Genomic DNA, 22,108 nt, shown 5'->3' on the forward strand with positions numbered 1-22,108 from the left:
TGGGCTATTGGAAGAGTATTGATCTTCCAAGCATACAGCAGTCTGCTTAAAAATTGCCAATGTAGTCTACATGGAAAGGAACTTTTGTGGGCACTCAAAAGTTAAAAGAATAAACAGAACCAGGAAGGTTTGCCTGGCAGTCCCAGGGTTGCTCCATTGTACAAATCTAGGTGGTACCACTCACATGAGATTTGCTGGGATTTGCATTCTGGGAGTTGAGCCCAGCTACCTGCTGATTCTTCATCTGGTCTCATTGCCATTTAGGACACATTTTGCCCTACCTCTTGACAAACTTCAAGTTAGCCATTTAGGCTATGAGAGCAAGATGGGACTTAGAGCTTAGCAACACACTATTAGCTCATTTTGAGATGGGGAGATTGTAGCCCAAAGAGGTGAAGTAACAGGTACAGGCATCCCAGGAAGAAGAGGCAGAAGTGGCTCCCAAGGCTCTTGACTTCCTCTTTACCTTTGCTCCCAAAGAATGGTCTAGAGACCAGCTGCATGAGCAGATCCAGGAGCCTGCTGCAAAGGCAATGTCTCCAGCTCCAGCCCCAGCTGAATCAGAACCTGCCTTAAAGACTTCCTGGTCACTCGCATGTGCACATGAAATTTCACCAGACCTAGGAAGGACCAGTGGAGACTTCTAAGCATATTCTTATTTTTAACGTGACCCAAACCCCCCATTGGAGAAAAAAAGGATGGATACTGTACATGGAGAAGGACAGGGGGCTAAGATGTGTGCATTTTATGAATCTATTCATCTGGAGAGACTTACCCTTCCAGGTAGATGGCCTCAGAGGGGACATCTGTGGGACAGGCTCCTGTAAGTGGGGGGAGCTGTGACCTCACGTCCTCTCTCATTCTCTTACTTGAGTAGGTTTTTGTTTTGGCTTCTGCCTGACTGAACAAAGGCTCAACCTTTTGGCTCCTCACCCTCTTGATATCAGGAGCATGACTCTTTTGCAGCGGGGGAGGCCCTGGTATCTGAAGCAGCTCAGCTCAGCTACTGTCTCCTGGTGCCATTGCTCTGCAGGAAGAAACTGCAGCTTCTGGGGGGCTAGAGACTGCATATTTGTGTTCCCCAAAATTCATAAGTTGAAACCTAATCCCCCATGATGGAGATAGGAGGTGGGGTCTTTGGGAGGTGATTAGCTCAAGAGGGTGGAGCTTTTATGAATGGGTCAATGATCTTATAAAAGGAACCCCAGAGAGCTGCCTTTCCCCTCTTACAATGTGAGGACACAGTGAGAAGACAGCCATCTATGAACCAGGAGGAAGGTTCTCACCAAACTTTAAATATGCCAGCACATTGATCTTGGACTTCTAGCCTCCAGAACTGTGGAATAAATTTCTGTTGTTTGGAAGCCACCCAGCCTATGGCATTGTTACAGCAGCCTGGATGGACTAGGACACAAGACACATGCTCCTCTCCCCACCAAACTCCGTAACTCTTTGGACCTCTCTTTAGGATCTGTTTGTTTCCTCAAAGTCATCCCCACATCTCCACTATACTGCAAGCTGCGTTGAGGGGGAACTGCTTCCAATGCATTGCAGCCTTACTTGGATTTAGCAGATAGGCAGTGCTGACCACAGATTCGCAGAAGGACTGGTAAAGAAAACACGTCTGCAGAGTGGGATCAGCCCCCTCCAAGAGGCCAGCATCTGAGGACTTGACCAGGTGTGCCCTGGGCCTCCCTTGGTTCTGGGAAGACTGGCCCATTGTTATGGACTGAATGGTGCCCTACTCACACACATTCATGTGCTGAAGCTTAATACCTTCCCCCCATGGCCTTAGAATGTGACTGTAATTGGGGATAGTGCTTTTAAAGGGGAAATCAAGTTAAAATGAGGTTAGGGTTGCCCCTAATCCAATCTGACCCGGAGCCTTATATAAACAGGAAATTAGGACCCACAAAAGACACCAGGGCATGCCGACAGAGGTAGACTATGTGAGGACACAGGAAGAAGGCGGCCATCTACAAACCCAGCAGAGAGGTCTTACAAGAAACCAACCCTGCTGACACTTTGCTCTTGAACTTCTAGTTTCCAGAATTGTAGAAAGTACATCTCTGGTGTTTCAGCCACACTGTCTGTGGTATTTGATTACAACAGCTTCCACAAACTAAGATACTCATGAACATGCATAGTGACCCAGATCCTGAATCACCAAGAACTAAATATCTAAGCACTTATCATAGTCCATTTCCATGAAGAACAGCGATTTCTAAGCTCCAAATGGAAAGAATTACTTTGATATAAACAAGTGATAGAAGGAAGTAGAAATTTGTGGACAAAACATAAAACGTTCTCCCCACCGGAAAAGAACCCGCAATGTTTTGGACTGTCTTATGGCTGTGGTCTTTATTAGCATATTTTGCAACAAAGAGTGTATATGCTCACTTTTCCAGGCATAATTAGATTTCCTTTAAAGTTGGAAAACCAACAGTCTGGATCTGATTTGATGCTTTGCTTATCAGCTCATTACCAATATTTCTAAAACTCTATGCCCAGAAAGGCAACACTTAAAAAAAAAAAAAAAAGTAGTTTTATTTTATCTCTTAAGTGCATGGCTGTTTTCAAATATGTGGGTCATATTTGTACTTCCAGGACCCTGAGATCATGACCTGAGCCTAAGGCAGATGCCTGGGCTCAGAGTCTGACTGAGCCACCCAGGTGGCCCAGGCTTCTCTTTTTTTTTAACTAACAGTCATGTTACAATGTCAAAGAGGCTCCCCATCCCTATTATAGAAGGCCATTTCTTGCAAACCTAGAGCTGTTGGCGAGTTCTGTATTCATGGCCCCTCCTTAACCATCTATTTTAGATACCAGGTGTGATTCTAAGGTAATTCTGACTTCTTTCCTGACCTAAGATTCTAAGTTTCCTCCTTTCTCATCCCCATGTCCTCAGTGGGAACAGACTTGGAAACTCAAGAGACAGCACTGATTTTCCTAGCAGGGGAAAAACACAAACTCCAAGTTCCAAGAAGATGCCCGTCACTGAGGGAGTGGGAACCCTCACCCACAGATATGGGCCAAACAGAGTGCTATTTAAAAAAAGAAAAAGAAAGTTCTTATTTATTTATTTGTGTGTGTGTGTGTGTGTGTGTGTGTGTGTGTGTGTGAGAGAGAGAGAGAGAGAGAGAGAGGCGATTGCCTTGAGCTTGTCTCCCAGACAGCAGTCCTCAGCTTTCTTCCTACCAGTTATATACAGCCATACCACCATCTCTTATCTTCTAGCTCAAGGCAAAATCTGCCTTCCCCCCTCCAACATGATGCCAAAAGATAAAGATCATGGTCGTATGACTTGTCTCCTTTCCAGCAGCAAGAGCCCTCATGTTTTTTCCAGGGTGAAAAATAAGCGAAAGAACTTTTATATAGGCAATGCGGCAAGAGTTTAAAACAGAGATTTAAAGTGGTTTTTATCACTGATGGGATCTAGGATACAGTCTTACCCAGATTTTGTGAATCATTATCAACTCTCTCTTTGTCCCTAATCAGATTAGACTGTGAGATTTAGGAGAAGGGGGGATATCCTAAGTTTTGATGTGATACTTAGATAGAAGAAAATAAACCAGCACAAATTCATCCTACTCTGAGTAATTCAATTGGAAGGGAGAGAAATGTAAAAGAAACAAAAGACCAAAAGGTCAATTAATAACACTGGTTTCATTTGATACCACATTTTCAGAGAAAGTGAGGGGTCTCTTCTCAATGGTCTTCTTGACGTGGAAGTGTTGATTTTATATTTTAATAATAATAACACCTCCTTCAGCAATCAGGTATGAGGTGCTCGACACATAACACATCCCCTGATGTCATTGGGCACAGAAAATGTTTTATTTTTACAATTTGGATGCTGTTCTAAATGTTCATTTCCCTTTGCTTAAGCAGAACTTACTTGGCTGTAATTTAACATTTTTAATGAGTCAGAACTTACTTGGCTATAATTTAACATTTTTAATGAATCAATCACCATTTTTGACTATCGTAATGTCATTCAGGCAGGATACAGCCCCCAAGGAAGATACCTGGGGATAAGAAAAAAGCTACTTGAAGCTGTCATGACCCAGCTGAGACAGATAGGGTAGATAGATAGATAGATAGATAGATATAGATGATAGATAGATGATCCAGATAGATAGATAGATAGATGATAGATAGATAGATAGATAGATAGATAGATAGATATAAATAATAGATAGATAGATAGATAGATAGATTGGATGGATGAATGATAGATTAGAACAGAGTCTATCTCAGGCTTTAGTGACATCAACCCAGAACAGGAGGGCATACAGGGGCCTTAGCGCAATCACACCAAGAAACAATCCAAAAGTACACTCTCCTTCTATGAGCTAAGGCAGTGCTGAGTTGAAATAATGATAGTAATAATAATAATAGTAACAATAATAATAATATTTGCTTTGAGAAATGTGCTTGCTCACAGGTAATGTACAAGGCCACACAGTTTTGGATATGAGTATAAGAGTATTTTAGTCTCAAACCGTTTTCCAGAAACACTGTCTAATTACTAGCAAGAATGGGAACTGCCGTGATGCTGATGTTTGTCCTTTAACCAAAAATAAATATTATTGTTTTCTGTAGAGGGAGAATGGGACCCGGTTATTAGCATTACCATCTGGCACTGCTCACTTTCTTTTTGCCATTTATCCTTAAACTCTGAAAAAATTTCAAACATACCAAAAAGTTGTAGTGCTAGTAGCTGGGTCCTCAGTCAGTTAAGTGTCTGACTCTTGATTTCAGCTCAGGTCATGATCTCAGGGTCATGAGACTGAGCCCCATGTCAGGCTCTGCACTCCGCAGAGAATCTGCTTGAGATTCTCATTCTATCTCTCTCCCTCTGCCCCTCCCCTTACCCATGCTCTCTCTCTCAAATAAATAAATAAATTTTAACAAAAATTACTCTCAAGAAAAAAATCAGAGATAGGGACAAAGATTTCTATACAAGAATATTCTCTACAATGTTATTTACAATGGGAAAAAATAGCACCTTCTAAATGTCTAATAATAGAATAACAGTAGAAGTAATGATAGTGCATCTATACACCTCACAGTCTTCTGAGCAACACACCTGCTTCCCTCCTCTCCTCTAGAACTAAGGCCAGCCCTGAACCACACAGCCTTGCTGTCTCTGTCGGTAGCATACTGCTCAACCCTTTCCTGGGGACAGGGATCTGTTGTGACTTAGAACCCATGATGGAATTCATGGGCTAGACTAAGGAACACGATGAAAGACTGCTTCTCCTAATATTAACTTTCCAAACCTAATATTAACTTCTCCTAATATTAACTTCCCAAACCATTACATTCTGAGGTTCCTGTATCCCTCTTGAATCTACCCTTAGTGTCAAAAGTTTTTCCTTTCCTTTTGGCATCAGTTCTGACCTTTCTTGGATTCGTGTTTGTATCAGTCTGATGCCTCCTGCCAGGACTTAAAGCTCTGCCTCAGTTTCCTCCTCATTCTCTCTTCTCCACCAGTGCTGGTGCCTGTCTGATGGGCAGCTCTTGGTTATATCCTTCAGGCAGTAACCATATAGCCCTATTGCCAGTGCCAGCTCTGACTCACTTTCCAAGCTTCGGCTGGAGTTAATTCCATTGCTCCTCACAATAACAAGGTAATTTCATCTGGGCAAAACTGAGATTTAGACAAGAGAGATTTAAATCCAACACGACGTTAATGAACGGCCCATACTTGGCATCAAGATTATGTAGAAGTATCTTCTTTACTTTCCAAATATTCAGTAATTTTACAGATTTCTTTAAATTCCACTGGGATCAGAGAATAAACTCTGTGATTTCAATACTTTTATATTTATTGAGATTTGTCTGGTGGCTCAGGATCGGGTCTATGTTGGTAAATGTTCCAAGGACCTAGAAATGAATGTGTACTCTGATGCTGTTGAGTAGAGTGTTCAGTAAATACCCACTTATAAAGTTGGTTGATAGATTGTTCAAGCCTTCTATATTTTTCCTGAGTTATCAATAGAAGGTGTTGAAATTTCCAACAATAATTGTGGATCTGGCTATTTTTCCTCTACGTTCTATCAGCTCGTGCTCCATGTATTGTGAAACTTTCTTATTAAGTGAATAACAAGGTTGGTATGTCCTCTTGATTACTTTACAAGTTTATCATACATAGTGTCTCTCATTATCCCTGGAAATACACCATGCTCTGAAGTTTACTTTGCCTCGTATTAATACAGCTACTCTTTAGGTTAAGATTTGCAAGTATGTATTTTAAAACTTTTAACCTACGTGTATCTTTACATTTAAAGTGCGTTTCTTGTAGACAATGTATCATTGGATCTTGTTTTTTAAAATTCCGTCTGATCATCTCTGCCTTTTAATTAGTGTTTTAGACCATACACACTTAATGTGATTATGTGGTTGGTTTTAAATCTACTATCTGGCTATTTTTTTTTCTATTTTATCTTCTGTTATTTGTTCTTTTTTCTTCTTTTCTGAATATTTAGGATTTTGAGTATTTTTAATTTCCCATTTATCTTCTTAAGTGGTTTATTAGATATGTCTCTACTTGTTTCTAGTGGTTGCTTTATGGTTTCTAGTATACATCTTTAACTTATCACACTCTACCTCCAAGTAATATTATATCACTTTAGGTACAGTATAATAACTGAGAATTTTTCAAACAACAATATGCTACCATTTCCTCTGGCCTTTGTTTTATTGTCATATATTTTACTTCTACGTGATATAAACCTCATAATATAAAACTTATTGTTATTTTTGTTTTAAACAATATTTTAATTCTTTTAAAGAAATTAAAGAAAAATAAGAAAAAGTCTTTTATGTTTACCCACATATTTACTATTTCCAGTGCTCTGCATTTTTTAATGTAGACCAAAATTTTTATTTGGTGCCATTATCCTTTCAATTGCAGGACTTCCTTAACATTTCTTATAGTACTAGTCTTCTCGTAATAAATCCTGTCAGCTTTTGTATGTCTGAATCATTTCACTTTTGAAAAATGTTGTCTTCTGAGTATAGAATTCTAGGTTAACAGTTTTGTTCAGTTCTTTAAAGAGATTCCTTGTTTTCTGGATTGCATTTCTGAAGAAATGTCTGCTGTCATTCTTATCTTTAATCCTCTGTATGTAATATTTCCTCTTAAAATCTGCCTGATTTTAAGGTTTTCTCTTCATCACCGGTTTTCAGCAATTTGATTATAATGTGTCTAGGTGTGATTTTCCTGTTGTGCTTGGTATTCACTGAGAATTTTGGATCATTGAGCATCTTGGATATATGTTTATAGTTTTTACCCGGTTTGAAAACTTCTCAGTCATTATGTTTTCAAATATTTTTTCTGCATGTCCCTATCTCTTTTACCCTCTGTGATTCTAGTAATACATGTTTTGGGGGTGCCTGGGTGGCTCAGATGATTAAGCATCTACCTTCAGGTCAGGTCATGATCCCAGGGTTCTGGGATCAAGCCCTGCATTGGACTCCCTGCTCCACAGGGAGCCTGCTTCTCCCTCTCCTTCTGCTGTGCTTCCTCCTTGTGCTTTCTCACTCTTTGTCATATAAATAAATAAAATCTTTTTAAAAAAAAAAAGAAAGAGTAATACATGTTTTAGGCTGTGCAATGCTGTCCTATAGTTCATTGATATTCTCTTCATTTTTAAAACTTTTTTACTCTCTGTGTTTCATTTTTGCTCTTTTCTATTGCTCTATCTTTAGGTTCACTGATCTTTTCTTTTTTTCAGTTTTAATAAAGTATATTGACAAATTAAATTGTAAGATAATTGAAGTGTACAAAGTTTTATTTTATTTTTTGTTTTCATTTCAATTTTTATTTAAATTCCAGTTAGTTGTCATATATGTTAACATTGGTTTCAGGTGTAGAATTTAGTGATTCATCACTTACATACAACACCCAGTGTTCATCACAAGTGCCCTCCTTAATACCCATCACCCATCTAGTCCATCTCCCATTCACCTCTCTCCATCAATCCTCAATTTGTTTCTCTATCACTAAAAGTCTCTTATGGTTTGCTTCCCCCTCTCTGTCTCACTCTCTTTTTTTTTCTTTCCCTTATGTTCATCTTACAACATCTTACAACATGATGTTTTGATACAATTTCACAGATATATACATTGTAAAGAATTTTCTCCCACCAAGTTAATTAATATTGATTACTTCAAAGATATCAATTTACCTTTTCTAAAGTAATATTTTCTTTTTTAGTGTCTATTCTATTGTTATTCCCATCTGAACATTAAATCTCCAATCTCTAGAAGTTCTCTAGGTCTTTTTAAAGTTTTTCCATTTCTCTCCTTATGTTAATGCTTTATTCTATCTTCTTCAGTGTTTGGAGTAAATTTATGATAGCCATTTTAATATCTTTATCTGTTAATTCTATCACCTGTGTCATTTCTGAGTCTCTTTTATTGATTTTTCTCTTCATTATAGGTCATATTTCCCTGTTTATTTGCCTGCCTGGTAATTTTTGTTTGGATATTATATATTGTGAATTTTCTGTTGTTGGGTGCTGGAACTTTTTATTCCTTTAAATGTTTTTGTATTTTGTTCTAGGATTTAGTTAATCACAGACTTTGGTCCTTCTGAGGCTTGTTTTTAATCTCTGTTAGGTGGGTGGACTAGGATTATCGTGGACCCACTACTAAGACAAGATTCTTCTGAGGACTCTGTTTGATGCCCCATGTGTAAGGAGATTTGTCCACTCTAGCTACTCCTAACCTGATATAGGATTTGGGGATTTTTCTGCCTGTTTCTTTCCAGTGGTTCTTTCTTGGTAGTTTTATGTACTAATCGGTATTCAGTTAAAGATTCAAGAGAGTTCTACTTCATATCTCTGGAGCTTTCTGTCTGTATTGCTCTCTTCTCCACAGTAATCCACCCTATGAATTCTAACCATCTCAGACTTCCCAAACTCTGAACACTGTCTCTTCAACTCAAGGAGACTGTCAGGCTCTGTATAGATTCCCCTTCCCTGTATAGTGACCTGGAAACTCTATCTAGGCAGCAGGAGGGGGTAATTTTAGGGATTACCTTGTTTGTTTCCTTGCTTTCAAGGATCATTGTCCTATACTATTTTCCTATACCTGAAAATTGCTGTTTCATAAATTTTGTTTGTTTTTTTAATAGCTTAACATCAGAGATAAATCTAGTCCCTGTTACTTCTACTCCTACATGGCTGGAAGTTCAAGTCTTCCACATCCCTCACTTGAAAAATAAAAAGTGAAACTATACAAACTGCAGTCAACCTGTGTGTTTAGAAGTTTAAAATGGAAAGGGTCTGAGACCCAGGGAGACCCACCTACATGGATGAATACTTTTTTTTCTTACTCAGGCAAAAAAACATTAAAATAAAAGTGGAAGGATTTCAAATCCTAGAATATCAAAGCAGCCAAGACTTTTTAATCTTCTAGTTCACTTCCTTCATTTGGTATATGAGGAAATGAAATCTTAGAGATGTTAAGGAACTGTCAAAGGTCTTATTAGTACTAAGCAGAGATGGGATCGAAACTCAAGTCTCCTGACAAACTACCATTAAACCATGCCACCTCTATTCTGCCCCAAAATAACCACTTATCAAGTGCCATTAAGTACCACATGTCAATATTTTGTAAGCATAATTTCAAATTTCATGACAACTCTAGTAGTGTTGTTGTAGGTATTAACCATTATCGCCATTTTACAGATAAATAACCTGAAGCTCAAATAGTTTAAATAATTTATCCAGTAGTTCTCAAAATGCAGCCCTTAAAACACTTCTCTGGGTCTCCCAGGTGAGGCTTTCTTCATGATAAGATTAAGATGCTGTTTGTTTCTTTGTTGTTTTGACCATGTTGACACTTGTGCTAGAGATTTAAAAACAAAGGTGAAATTTGAACAAAACCACTGACACCTTAGCATGAACCAAGGTGATGGCACCAAGCTATACTAGTAGCTTTTGTTTTTTCACTGCATACTTTCAGTTTTTTGGTTTTTTATTTTAAAGCAAATTTCACTTAAGAATGCTCCTAATGGGGCAGCTGGGTGGCTCAGTGGGTTAAGCCTCTGCCTTCGGCTCAGGTCATGATCTCAGGGTCCTGGGATAGAGCATCACATGGGGCTCTCTGCTCGGCAGGGCGCCTACTTCTCCCTCTGCCTGCCTTTCTGGCTATTTGTGATCTCTCTCTCTGTGTCAAATAATAAAAAAAATCTTAAAAATAAAAAGAATGTTCCTAATGAAAGAGTAGAAGTTATTTGTTTCATTAATTATTGATTCTTAAGAAGATGCTGTTTTGTTATTTCGTGTGACCAAAAGGGCAGCACAACTTAAGGCACTTTTACTACCTTAAAGGCAAATACTTGTGTGATTGAGTTGTCAGCTGTACTTGACTTTTTCCCCACAAAACATGATTTAGAATTGAAATAATAATTGACAAACTATGGTTAATCATACTTGATTATGTGGTGGACATTTTCTCAAAAATAAACAAAAATGAACTTACCACTTCAAAGAAAGCAAATGACAATATTTGTTGCCAATCATAAGATAAACTTTAAGGGAAAAATCGAGATTTTTATAAAACTTGTATCCTTTACCATGAACTTGACAGCTTCTTGAAGAACACTTCAAGACTTTCCTGATTAAGTTGGTAGAGATATTAACAAGTCTGATTTTGTAGTATATTATATAATGAAATATGTCATTTGGAAGATCCGCTTAATTCAGTGGACAGATATTTTCAAAATGACCAATGCCACAAAATCATGGATGTAAAAGATACATTCAGATTGTGAGCTAGAAATATATTTTAATGTAATAAAATATCAAACAGCTCACCAATATGATTTCAGATTTTATATGGCAACTAGCCGTTAAGAAACTATCTTCTGTCAAGATTGGATCAAAGAAGAATAACCAGAAATTATTTGAAAAGGCTACAAAGTGCTCTTCCACATTCCAACTCTAAATCTGTGTGAATCTGTATTTTCTTCATATACATCAACTGAAAACATGTGACAAGGCAGAAACAGATAATAGAATCCAGCTGTCTTTAATAAAGCCAGAGAATAAAGAGATTTGCAAAAGTGTAAATAATGTCATTCTCGCTAAATTTTTTTGAATACAGTTTTTCCATAAAAATATGTTTTTATATTAACATATAAAAAGTTTATTAAATGAGTTAGTAAATAATTGTTTCCTATTTTTCTCAGTTTTAATTTTGAATACAGCAAATATCTTGAAAGAAGTTGCTGTGGCCGATGTCAAAGAGGCTATGTTCTCCTATGCTCTCCTCTAGGATTCTGATAGATTCCTGCCTCACGTTGAGGTCTTTTATCAATTTCAAGTTTATCTTTGTGTATGGTGTAAAAGAATGGTCAAGTTCCATTCTTCCACACATAGCTGTCTAATTTTCCCAGCACCATTTATTGAAGAGACTAGACTGTCTTTTTTCCACTGTATATTTTTTTCTGCTTTGTCGAAGATTAGTTGACCATAGAGTTGAGGGTCCCTCTCTGGGCTCTCTACTCTGTTCCATTGGTCTATGAATACAGTAAATATCAATCCACATTAACAAAAACTCTTTAGGTTTCTCAATAAATTTTTACTAAAATGTTTGAGAAGTACTGATCTTCAATAACACCCCTGGGAAATGGTAAAGCCAGGTCTCTTCTTGTCTGTCTGCCCTAAAACACATGTTGCTTCCATGGCACCCTGTTACCTTCTTACCCCAAAGTCTCATTAGTATTAAAATGGGAAATAGAATTGGGGCCCCATAGCTTTCTTATGCAATGTCTTTTTCCATAATATTTATTTTTCAATGTTTAGTATTTTTCTTTGCTGAAGCACGAGTTTCTAGACCGTAAAATTTTAGAACTCCGTTAGGGACTCAAGATGATTATTTTTTACTATTGAATAAAAATGAAATGGTGTTTCTCAGCAGTCAGCTGATGCCAGAAGTAACAATATTTTGCATTTTATATTCTATATAAAGGCCAAACAATTGGAAGATGTTCTTTATTAGATTTTTAAAAACAGAAGTGATTCTGGTTCTTTGGCACCAGGCTTATTTTTCATCTACTTGGTGCTAAGCCCTGAGAATTAAATTTAGGCTTTGTGGGGAACAGCTTTGCTTGGGGACATTCTCAGAAGGAAATCTTGCATGCCTCTCCGCAGCACCGCATTTTCAGCAACCTCTTTCAGGCTTCTGTGTAGCTTTTCCATCTCCTTGTATTCACTTTTGACATCTACAGAAGAGCAAAAGGCATACATCAGGAATTAGTGTCCTTTTCAGAAATGTCCACAGAAAACAAATCTCCTGAGGATCTCATCACTTGTCCCAGAATGTGATATCTGGGATGGAACTTAGAGATCAGATAGTCTGATCAATTTCTTTTACTCAAAACCTGATCAAACTGGGCATTCATGCTCATCTCAGCCTAGGGGTCACCCTCCAAAGAAACACAAACCTACCCATAAAAAGATCCAGGAGATCACTGGGTCTTTACTAAGTCTTTGCAAGAGCTCGGTGAAAGGAGATACAAACCCCACCACACAATAAACCTCCCCTAAGTCCTCTCCAGGCTTCTCTCTCCTTCCTATGACCTCTGCTCTCAGCAGTTCTCATTCTAGGTGAATTTCTCTGTTTTGGCCTCTTGGGTTTTCACCTCATGAATGGCAACGAAATTATATCCTTACAATGGTGAATTTTAGGTGTCATCTTGTCCGGGCTATGGTGCCCAGATATTTTGCCAAACATTATTCTGGAAGTTTCTGTGAGCATATTTTTGAATAAGATATTCATTTAAATCAGCAGACTTTGAGTAAAGCAGACCATCCTCCACGACATGGGTGGGTCTCCTCTAATTAGGTGGTGGTCTAGCCATATCAAATGTTGGTCTCCTGCAAACAAGAGGGAATTCTCCAGATGACCACCTTTGGACTTCATCAGCAACATTAGCTCTTCCTTCTTCTACAGCAAACTGCTTTGTACTTGAACTCAATCAAGTCTTTCCTGTGTGTCTAGCCTGTTGGCATCCCCCATCAGATTTTGGACTAAGCAAACCTTCATATTCATATGGGCCAAGTTCTTAAAAGAAATCTATCTATCCATCTGCTTATCTATCTATCTCTCCACACATATTCATATCCTATTGGTTCTGTTTCTCTAGAGAACTCAGAGTAATATGGTCCTCTTTGAGGGACACTTCAGACTGGCCCTGGGGTTGGTTCTGGCATTGCTCCTGAATGCTTTTCCAGTCCACCTGGGCTCTACATGTTCCATATCATTACCCAGACTCACCCGCCCTGAGCCTGGCCAGTGATGAGACTCATGACCAAGAAGGGTATTAGAACCTTGAGTCTATCTGTCTTGCTCCTGAGTCTGGAAAGTCTCTCTTCTCCTCATTGCTTCATAAATCCAACCTATCTTTTCAGGCTCTACTCCAGGATCCAGATTATATGGAACTTCACCCAAGATCCTGGTGCTGAATAACCACTGTCTTCTGAATAATCTGGTGGCCAACTGTGTTCCCTCTGTCAGGTTTTTGGGTTTTTTTAAATGTCACATTCCTAGTGAGACTTTCCTTGATTACCCACTCCCAGCCTTCCCTCTCCCCTTTCTCTGCTTTATTCTTCTCCATAGAATTTACTACCTTTCGCATGTCACATATTTTATTTATTGTTCTGCTTATTGCCTACCTTCTGCCCACTGGGCTGGAAGCTCCATGAAGGCAGAGATTTTTGTCTTTTTTGATCACTGCAGTATTCTCGACACCAAGAATACTACTCAATACCTAGGAGGTCATTATAACCACTTGTGCAGTGAATGCATACTATCTTCTATTTTAATATACATGATCACACATCTTGTTTTACCAAGCAGGTAAGACTCAGAGCAGGGACTCTTATAGACCTCTTTGGCTCCTGGCACAGTACACCCTACATAGTATATATCTGCCGTTGGTGGAAAGAAAGGGAAATGATCTTAAATTATGGCAGGAGCAATTTACATCAAATTCAGTGGAACATTTTTTTTTTTTTTTTTTTTGTGGGAGACCTGGGCAGTTTGAAGAACTTGGCGAGTAGGAGTTCTTTATTCTTTTTTTAAATATTGTATTTGTTTATTTATTTGAGAGGGAGTGAGAGAGCAGGGAGAGAGGCAGAGGGAGGGGGAGAAGCAGACTCCCCATGAATCAGGAAACTTAACAAGGGGTTTGATCCCAGGACCCTGGGATCATGACCTGAGCCAAAATCAGACACTTAACCAACTGACCCACCCAGGAGCCCCAGGAGTTCTTTAAAGAAGACTTAACTGGATGACTATAATCTTGAAACAGTTTCCTGTGAAGGCCTAGTCAGAAGGTCATGAGAGAGTTCAATAAAGTATAGTATAAGGGAATTTTATCACCTTCCTGGGAGACTATTGGGCACAGGTTAGATGTGTTTCTCACCAACCAGAGACAGAGAGTAGTAAGTTTCAGAGCAAGAGAGAAGTGTAAGATAGATGCTTAGAAGCAGCAGCTGTGGCTTTTACTCTGGAAATAGCTCTGACCACTTTCTTTTATTATTATTATTATTATTATTATTATTATTATTATTGTTGTTATGTTAGTCACTATAGAGTACATCATTAGTTTTTGATGTAGTGTTCCATGATTCATTGTTTATATATAATACCCAATGCTCCATGCAATATGTGCCCTCCTTAATACCCATCACCCAGCCAACCCATCCCCCCACCCCTCTAAAACCCTCAGAGTCTATAGTCTCTCATGGTTTGTCTCCCCCTCCAACTGACCCCTTCATTTTTCCCTTTCTTCTCATAATGTCCTCCATGCTATTCGTTATGTTCCCCAAATAAGTGAAACCATATGATAATTGACTTTCTCTGCTTGACTTATTTCACTTAGCATAATCTTCTCTAGTTCTGTCCATGTTGATGCAAAAGCTGGGTATTCATCCCTTCGGATAGCTGAGTAATATTCCGTGCATATGGACCACATCTTCTTTATCCATTCATCTGTTGAAGAACATCTTGACTCCTTCCACAGTTTGGCTATCATGGACATTGCTGTTATGAATATTGGGGCACATATGGCCCTTCTTTTCCCTACACCTGTATCTTTGGGGAAAATACCCAGTAATGAAATTGCCAAGTTGTAGGGTAGCTCTTTTTAAAAATTTTTTGAGGAAGCTCCACGCTGTTTTCTAAAGTGACGGCACCAACTTGCATTCCCAGCAACAGTGTAAGAGGGTTCCCCTTTCTCCACAGCTTCTTCTTGTTTCTTGCCTTGTCAATTTTGGCCATTCTAACTGGTGTAAGGTGGTATCTCAATGTGGTTTTGATTGAGTCTTCCTGATGGCTAATGATGGTGAACATTTTTTCATGTGTCTGTTAGCCATTTGTATGTCTTCATTGGAGAAGTGTCTGCTCACATCTTCTGCCCATTTTTGACTTAACTATTTGTTTTTGGGCGTGGAGTTTGGGAAGTTCTTTATAGATCTTGGATATCACTCTTTGTCTCTAGCATCATTGGCAAATACCTTCTCCCATTCTGTAGGTTGCCTCTTTGTTTCGTTGACTGTTTCCTTTGCTGTGCCAGAGCTTTCACTGTGACATACTCAATGACATACAGCAATGACATCAGGTCAATTTTTTTTTTTCCCCCAGCAGGCAACTGTGCCCACAGTTTAAAATTTAAAAGGCACAAAAGAAGGGTGCCTTGGTGACTTAGTTAAAGTGACTAACTCCTGACTTGGGCTCAAGGTCATGATTTCAGGGTGGTGGAATTGAGCCCCACATCAGGCTCGACACTCAGTGGAGACTGTGGAGAAGAGGAGGAGATTCTCTCCTTCTCCCTCTGCTCCTACCCCCTGCCACTATCATGCTAATACATGCATGCTCTCTCTCTTTCTAAAATAAATTAATAAATCTTTAAAAGAATAAAAATATTTTTAAAAAGACACAAAACATACAGATTGCAAAATAAATTTCCCACCTTCCCTGTCCTCCAGGCTCCTGGTTCCTCTCCTTGTAGATAGCCAGTGTGGCCTGTTTCTTGTGTATCTCAGGCAATTTTTATGCCTATACATATGTGTTTCCTTTTCTTCCCTCACAGATGGCAACATATTACACACAGTTTTTCACTTTGCCTTTTTTCACTTTACCATATATTTTGGAGATTGTTTCATACTGCTACTCTGCATTTTTTAAAAAGCCACTTTCTTCTTTCTAGCAATTGCACGGTCCTCCACTTGTTGTGTTACCTAAGTCAACCAGTGCTCTCCTGATGGATATTTGAATTTTCCAATGTTTGACATCATAAGCAACGCTGCCCTGAATAACTTCGTCTACATGCCATTCTGCACATGTATGAGGATACCATGGGATAAAATCCCAGAAGTAGGATTGCTGGGCCAAAGGATATGTGAATTTTTAATTTTGCTAGAAATTCCCCAATTGCTTTTGTACTAGTTTACCCTCTCCAGTTTATACCAGGAGGTCTGTTGGAGCACATGGCAAGGAGGAGATTTGATTACATGCAACAAGGCATAGGCAGCTGGTCATGCATCCCCAGTCTCCTGGGAGATGAAGAGAAACCTTTCTCTACCACCACCAGTAAGTGAGCCTTTTCATGAGAAGCCATCTACTTCAAAGAATGGGTGTATGGAGGTGGCAGAGCCACTTTCCAGCTATGCATCCTTGGGCACATTATCTAATCTGAGTCTCTGTTTCTGCATGTGCAAAATGGAGCATTACCATCTCCCTCTGAGGGCTAATATGAGAACGTTATGAGATGTTGCACACAAAGCCTGAGTATAATGTGTGGTCTCAAGTGGGTGCTCCACAAAGAGTGGGGCACCCATGAACTTCTCCATCCCATACCCTGGAAATTCATCCTAACTTGACTTCTTTAAATCCTGCAAAGGGCAACCACCGCTAGGGGGTGTCTTCAAGGTCACCGCTTGTGCAAAAGTTTTATGTATTCACCTGCAAGCTCCTTGTAGAGACCATCCCCCTGGGATGAAGCGAGAGTCAGCATGGTGGCGATACTGCCCTTCACTTTCTCCGTGATTCCATTCTGTACAACAAAACATGGTCATTCTGTTAGGATGGCACAGCCCAAGGGAAAGTTCGGATTATGAAAGGGAACCCACCTAATCCTGCAACCAGAGAGTGTATAGACTGGGGTTGCTAAAATCAAAGTCAATTCCAAGGGTGGGCCACCTTAGCACACAGCGAATGGCTCAGGAGTCATCAGGACAACGTTTTTGGGGGTTCCACTCATCTCAGCATCTCCTTTCCTGCCTATCAAGACTTACAAGGGATTGGACCTCTGGTGCTGCCCAGCCTGAGTCAGGAGCTAACGAGGCTTCATGGAGGTAGAGGGAGGGGGAGAGAACAGCATTTACAGAGATGGAAAAAGAGGGAAAGTGCTGGTCACTAACCACCAACATTTTGCTCATTCGGTCACTGGATATATGTTTACTGAGTACCTGCTTTGTGCAACATACCACGCTTGACATTCCTGATGCTCTGTCCAGGCTGCCTAAGAAATGTCTTTTTTCTTATTTCAGTCCTGCAACCAATGAAAACCCTTTTCCCTCTTCTAACCATTTCTTGACTACCTTTGAAAAATACCTGACTCTTCCCTTTAGCCTCACACAGCCTCATTTTAAGGCTGGATCTCCTCACTCTTGCTTTTTTTTCTTCAACACATCAGGCCAAGAACCCTAAGCTCTAGTCTCAGGTCTAGCTGTGAGCCTTGAGCTAGTAATGTAGGCCGTCTGGGCTTCAGCCCCCTTGTCCATAAGATCAGGGAATGGGGATGCTCTGTGGCCTTGCCCAGTTTCAACTTTCTACATTCTGTCATTTAAGATGCGTTTGTACATGGTGAAAGTACAAATCACTATTTTTTTTTTTTAGTGGAGTTGTTTTGGGGGAGTTCCTTCGGGGCCAATTTCTATACACCCAATGAGGACCACATGCTGTAGGGTTTAGCCAATTTTCTGCATGTGTTTGTAGACTGTGATAATATGTTAAATGACAGAGAGTAAACTGCTACTGGCAAATGAGATGCCTCTTAGCCTACTCCAAGAGAAATGATATGCTTCATATTGTGGAGAAAGGTATTTTTCCAAAAGTACATTGGGGTGGGGGACAGGGGCACAGGGCTGAGCAGAAGCGGGGTGGAAACATTTGAGGACGTAGGTTGGTTCAGAGGTGAATGGAAAAAACAACTAGCCAGGTTCCTTAGCTATTTAGGAGAGGGTCAACTAAGACCCAACCGAGGCAGGAGACCATGGAAACTCACATGGCCAGGAGGGGCCAACAGTGGCTTGAACAAAAACGAAGAACTTATATTACTTGGGAAGGTTATAGTCTGCAAAGAAAACCAGAACTCAGACACAATGACCCAAGGGTACTTGATAGATGCTTTAGTTTCAAGGAAAGTTTCAGGAACTGTTTTCTGAGATAAACAGAATCAAACCAAGATTCTCTGCTCGGTGTCATACCTGACTGACCTATAATAGTTTATTGGCATTGATTGATTGATTGATTGATATGTTATGCAGACCAGACATTTCCCTCTTTAAAAAAGGAAAAATCTGCCTGGAGATTAGCTATTGTGGGAGACCCTGGAACCAGGTTATCTAGTCCCAGATCCTAGTGCTGCAACTTCATAGCTATGGGGCCTGTCGTTACATCTCCCTCTCTCTCTGCCTCAGTCTTCTTACCTGTAAAATGGGAACAACAATAGTCCCTACCTCACAGGATTGCTGGGGGGTTAAATGAGCTCATGTACGTCAAGAGGTAAGGACCCCCATCTGGTATCACAGTTGTTCTACTGATGACCCAGTAAAGAGGAAGTGTGTGAGAGAGAGCCAGAGGGGCTGCGTTTCTGAAGTCACACCCCACAGAGATCCTGTGCATTTGGGCACAGTGAAGGGACAATGTGCAGCGCCAGCTGGTCTTCTTTTTTGGTGTCATGGGCACGAAATCCACCTCCCTTCACCCCCCGCCCTGCAGAAGCCATCGGCTCTACATGGGCCTGAATGACTTACTATGTCTCCCATTTCTTTCTTTTTTTTTTTTTAAGATTTTATTTATTTGACAGAGCGAGATCACAGGTAGGTAGAGAGGCAGGTAGAGAGAGAGAGAGGGAAGCAGGCTCCCCGCTGAGCAGAGAGCCCGATGTGGGACTCGATCCCAGGACTCTGAGATCATGACCTGAGCTGAAGGCAGCGGCTTAACCCACTGAGCCACCCAGGCGCCCTATGTCTCCCATTTCTGTATCTCTTCTTTGACTCCCCCAAGGGGCCTGACTGGAGTTCAGACTATGAATGTATCATACCTTCAGTAGCTGAAATTGGTGCCGCATCCTTTCTTGAGCCCTTTCAAACATGCCCTCGGCCACCTGCCGCTCCACCCCTCTTCTGAGGACATCTTTCATCCTCTCACAGGCTTTTTTGCCAGTGATCTGAGCTGCCTCTGGCAAAAATGATAGCCATGGTCACGCCACAGCAAGAACTTGCTCAGACATCTTCAGCATCAAAAAGAAAGGTAAGCAAACAAAAAATATATATACACAGAGTGGACAGAGGTCTACATCCACACATACACACACATGCATACACACATACACAGACACATGCATACACACATGTATTCATATATGCAGCACCATTTTCCACACAGTGGAAATTGTTTAATAATCGCATGGTAGAAAAAGATCAACACTCTCCACATTTAGGTAACTATCATTCAGAAAATCTAATAAATGAATTAAGCAGTAGTTTACAAAATTCCAATGCCCCCCCAGCAGAAAAATCAATGGGACGGCCAAAATGAGAAGGAGTTGGAAAAAGGGTTTACAAATAGTTTAGGGGCATAAGAATGAGAATTGGATAAGGGGTTTTATAGTTTAGTTAGCGGAGATGCAGCAAGGACAGGAGAAGCAAGACAAATTGACAAAGAAAGGGTGGTCAGAAAGCACTGGAAACACACAGATAAAAAATGACTCATGCATCACCTCTCCCCACACCCTTGCCATTATTTGGTTTTCAGTTCATGGAATAAGTGTCTGAGAAGGACTAAGGATACAGGAGAGCAAATGCTTTGAGGGGGAAAGCAGAAGAAGACGCCGCCGAAGAAGCTGAGAGAAAGACCCCAGAGGGAGTGGATGGGTTGCCCTCTGGAGCCCCTACCTTCATAACAGGGCTTCAGGTCATTCTGAACAGAAGTGGTGAGAGATTCATAGATCCTCCTCTTCTTTCTGAGGATGTAATCCTCTAGGCCTCCCAGGATGGCGCTTATCTGCGAATCCGCATTAACAAAAGGCCATTGAATCATGAGAGACTATGGACTCTGAAAAACAATCTGAGGGGTTTGAAGTGGCGGGGGTGGGGGGGGGTGGGAGGTCGGGGTACCAGGTGGTGGGTATTATAGAGGGCACGGATTGCATGGAGCACTGGGTGTGGTGAAAAAATAATGAATACTGTTTTTCTGAGAATAAACAAATCAATTAAAAAAAAAAAAGAAAGAAATACTTTAAAAAAAAAAAAAAAAGGCCATTGGTGCCAAATCCTTCCACAGAAGCAGGTCAGGGGCTCCCACGTGTGGTCACCTTTCCCCTCCGCCTTCTATTATGCTTGGCCGTCCACATGGCGTTTCCTCCACTAGGTTGTGAGCTTCTCATAGGCAGGAGCTTTGTCTTAAGGGGGAGGCAAGGGACCGTTCTCTAGCGTTGCCATGTCATTTGGGCTGGGCCTGTGCTATGGGCCTAATATCTGTGTCACCCAACTTTCATGTATTAAAATCCTGATCCTCAAGGTGATGGCATGAGAGGTGGGGCCTTTGGGACATGATGAGGTCATAAGGACAGAGCCCCCAGGATTGGGACTATCCTCTTTACAGAAGAGATTCTAGCAAATTCCTCTGTCCCTTCCACGATGTGAAGTGACAGTGAAAAGACAGTCATCTATGAACTGGGAAGTGGACTCTCACCAGGCACCAAATCTGCCTGAACCTTGGCCTTGCACCTCCAGCTTCCTGTGAGGAATACATTTCTGTTATTTATAACCTACCTAGCTTATGCTATTTTGTTACAGCAGCCTGAAGAGACTAAGACAGCCTAAAGGAAAATGGGTCACATAGAAGAATCTTGGCTACTCAGAATTTTTAAATGATCTGCAAGAAAAATGACATGTCTTTCAAGTTATCCCTGCTTTGGATAATACTTCATAATTTTGGCAAAAATGATAGAAGGTTAGTGAAAGTGTTACAGGTGCATTCTAGTGTTTGTACATCTTAGGATTCTTTGGAGATTCTTCCTAGACACTGAGTCTCCTTTCCAACCTCAGCATTCCCTGCTGGTTGCCTCGAAAAGGCACAGAGCCCACCCAGTGTCCCACCCCCACCCCCCATGGCAGTCTCAGGGCTGCTCTTCCCCACCCCATCCCACTGTGCTTTGTGCCCCAGACCACCTGCTGTGAGACATGCCCAGACCTGGACACTCCAGGGGAACAAGGGGGGAGAGGCCCATAACTTGTTCAAACTCCTGCTGGAAAGAAAGCACTGCCCAACCTCCCTGCCCTCTCCCCGTTACGACAATCACACCTCCTGGATCAGGAAACTTTTTTTGTAGCATTCATATTTCCAGCCATTTCTTACTCCAATTTCCATCATTTTCTCCTGCAGGGAGTGCTTAAAAGCTTCTATGTGAGGCAGCAAAGTGGAACCAGTGGGCATTCCAGCTCTATAGAAGAAACAAAATAAAATGTTAAGGAACAACAGTGGCTACTGTGGGGCTAAAACAAAGAAGGAACTAGCTGGTCCCCTTCCATTCGCTTTTAAGCCAGGGGGATGAGAACCAATAATTATGGAGTTCCTACCATGTGCCAGGCACTGTGCCGGGCCAGGTCCTGGACATCAAAGCCTATGAAACCAGTGTAGTGATGCCCATTTTACAGACAAGAAAACTGAGGTTCACAGACGATTGCTGATGTGTGCCCAGACAAATGGCTAGTAAGTGACAGAGCCAGACTTTGGACACTGATCTGTTCAACCTCAAAAGTCAGTCTCCCCACTGCCAGGGGGTTTCCTCTTG

At 40.7% G+C, this 22,108-nt stretch overlaps 1 protein-coding gene across 3 annotated transcripts in view; it reads right to left on the reverse strand.

Moving 5' to 3' along the window:
• Positions 1–12,000: 12,000 nt before the first annotated feature.
• Positions 12,001–22,108, reverse strand: part of NUGGC (nuclear GTPase, germinal center associated) — a 53,351-nt gene continuing 43,243 nt past the window's right edge. For 2 of the 3 annotated variants that reach the window (XM_082728464.1, XM_082728465.1), the window contains exons 15-19: positions 21,619–21,757; positions 20,208–20,316; positions 19,355–19,491; positions 16,990–17,080; positions 12,001–12,244 (exon numbers count right to left, since the gene is read on the reverse strand). In XM_082728464.1, the coding sequence (XP_082584590.1) occupies positions 12,105–12,244; positions 16,990–17,080; positions 19,355–19,491; positions 20,208–20,316; positions 21,619–21,757 (616 nt within the window). In that variant the 3' untranslated portion in view covers positions 12,001–12,104. Of the gene's footprint in view, positions 12,245–16,989; positions 17,081–19,354; positions 19,544–20,207; positions 20,317–21,618; positions 21,758–22,108 lie in introns of all 3 variants that reach the window. The other variant, XR_014311100.1, reaches the window with a different exon arrangement.

This window comes from Mustela nivalis (assembly GCF_964662115.1).
Source record: "Mustela nivalis genome assembly, chromosome: 4".
Lineage (NCBI taxonomy): Eukaryota > Metazoa > Chordata > Mammalia > Carnivora > Mustelidae > Mustela > Mustela nivalis.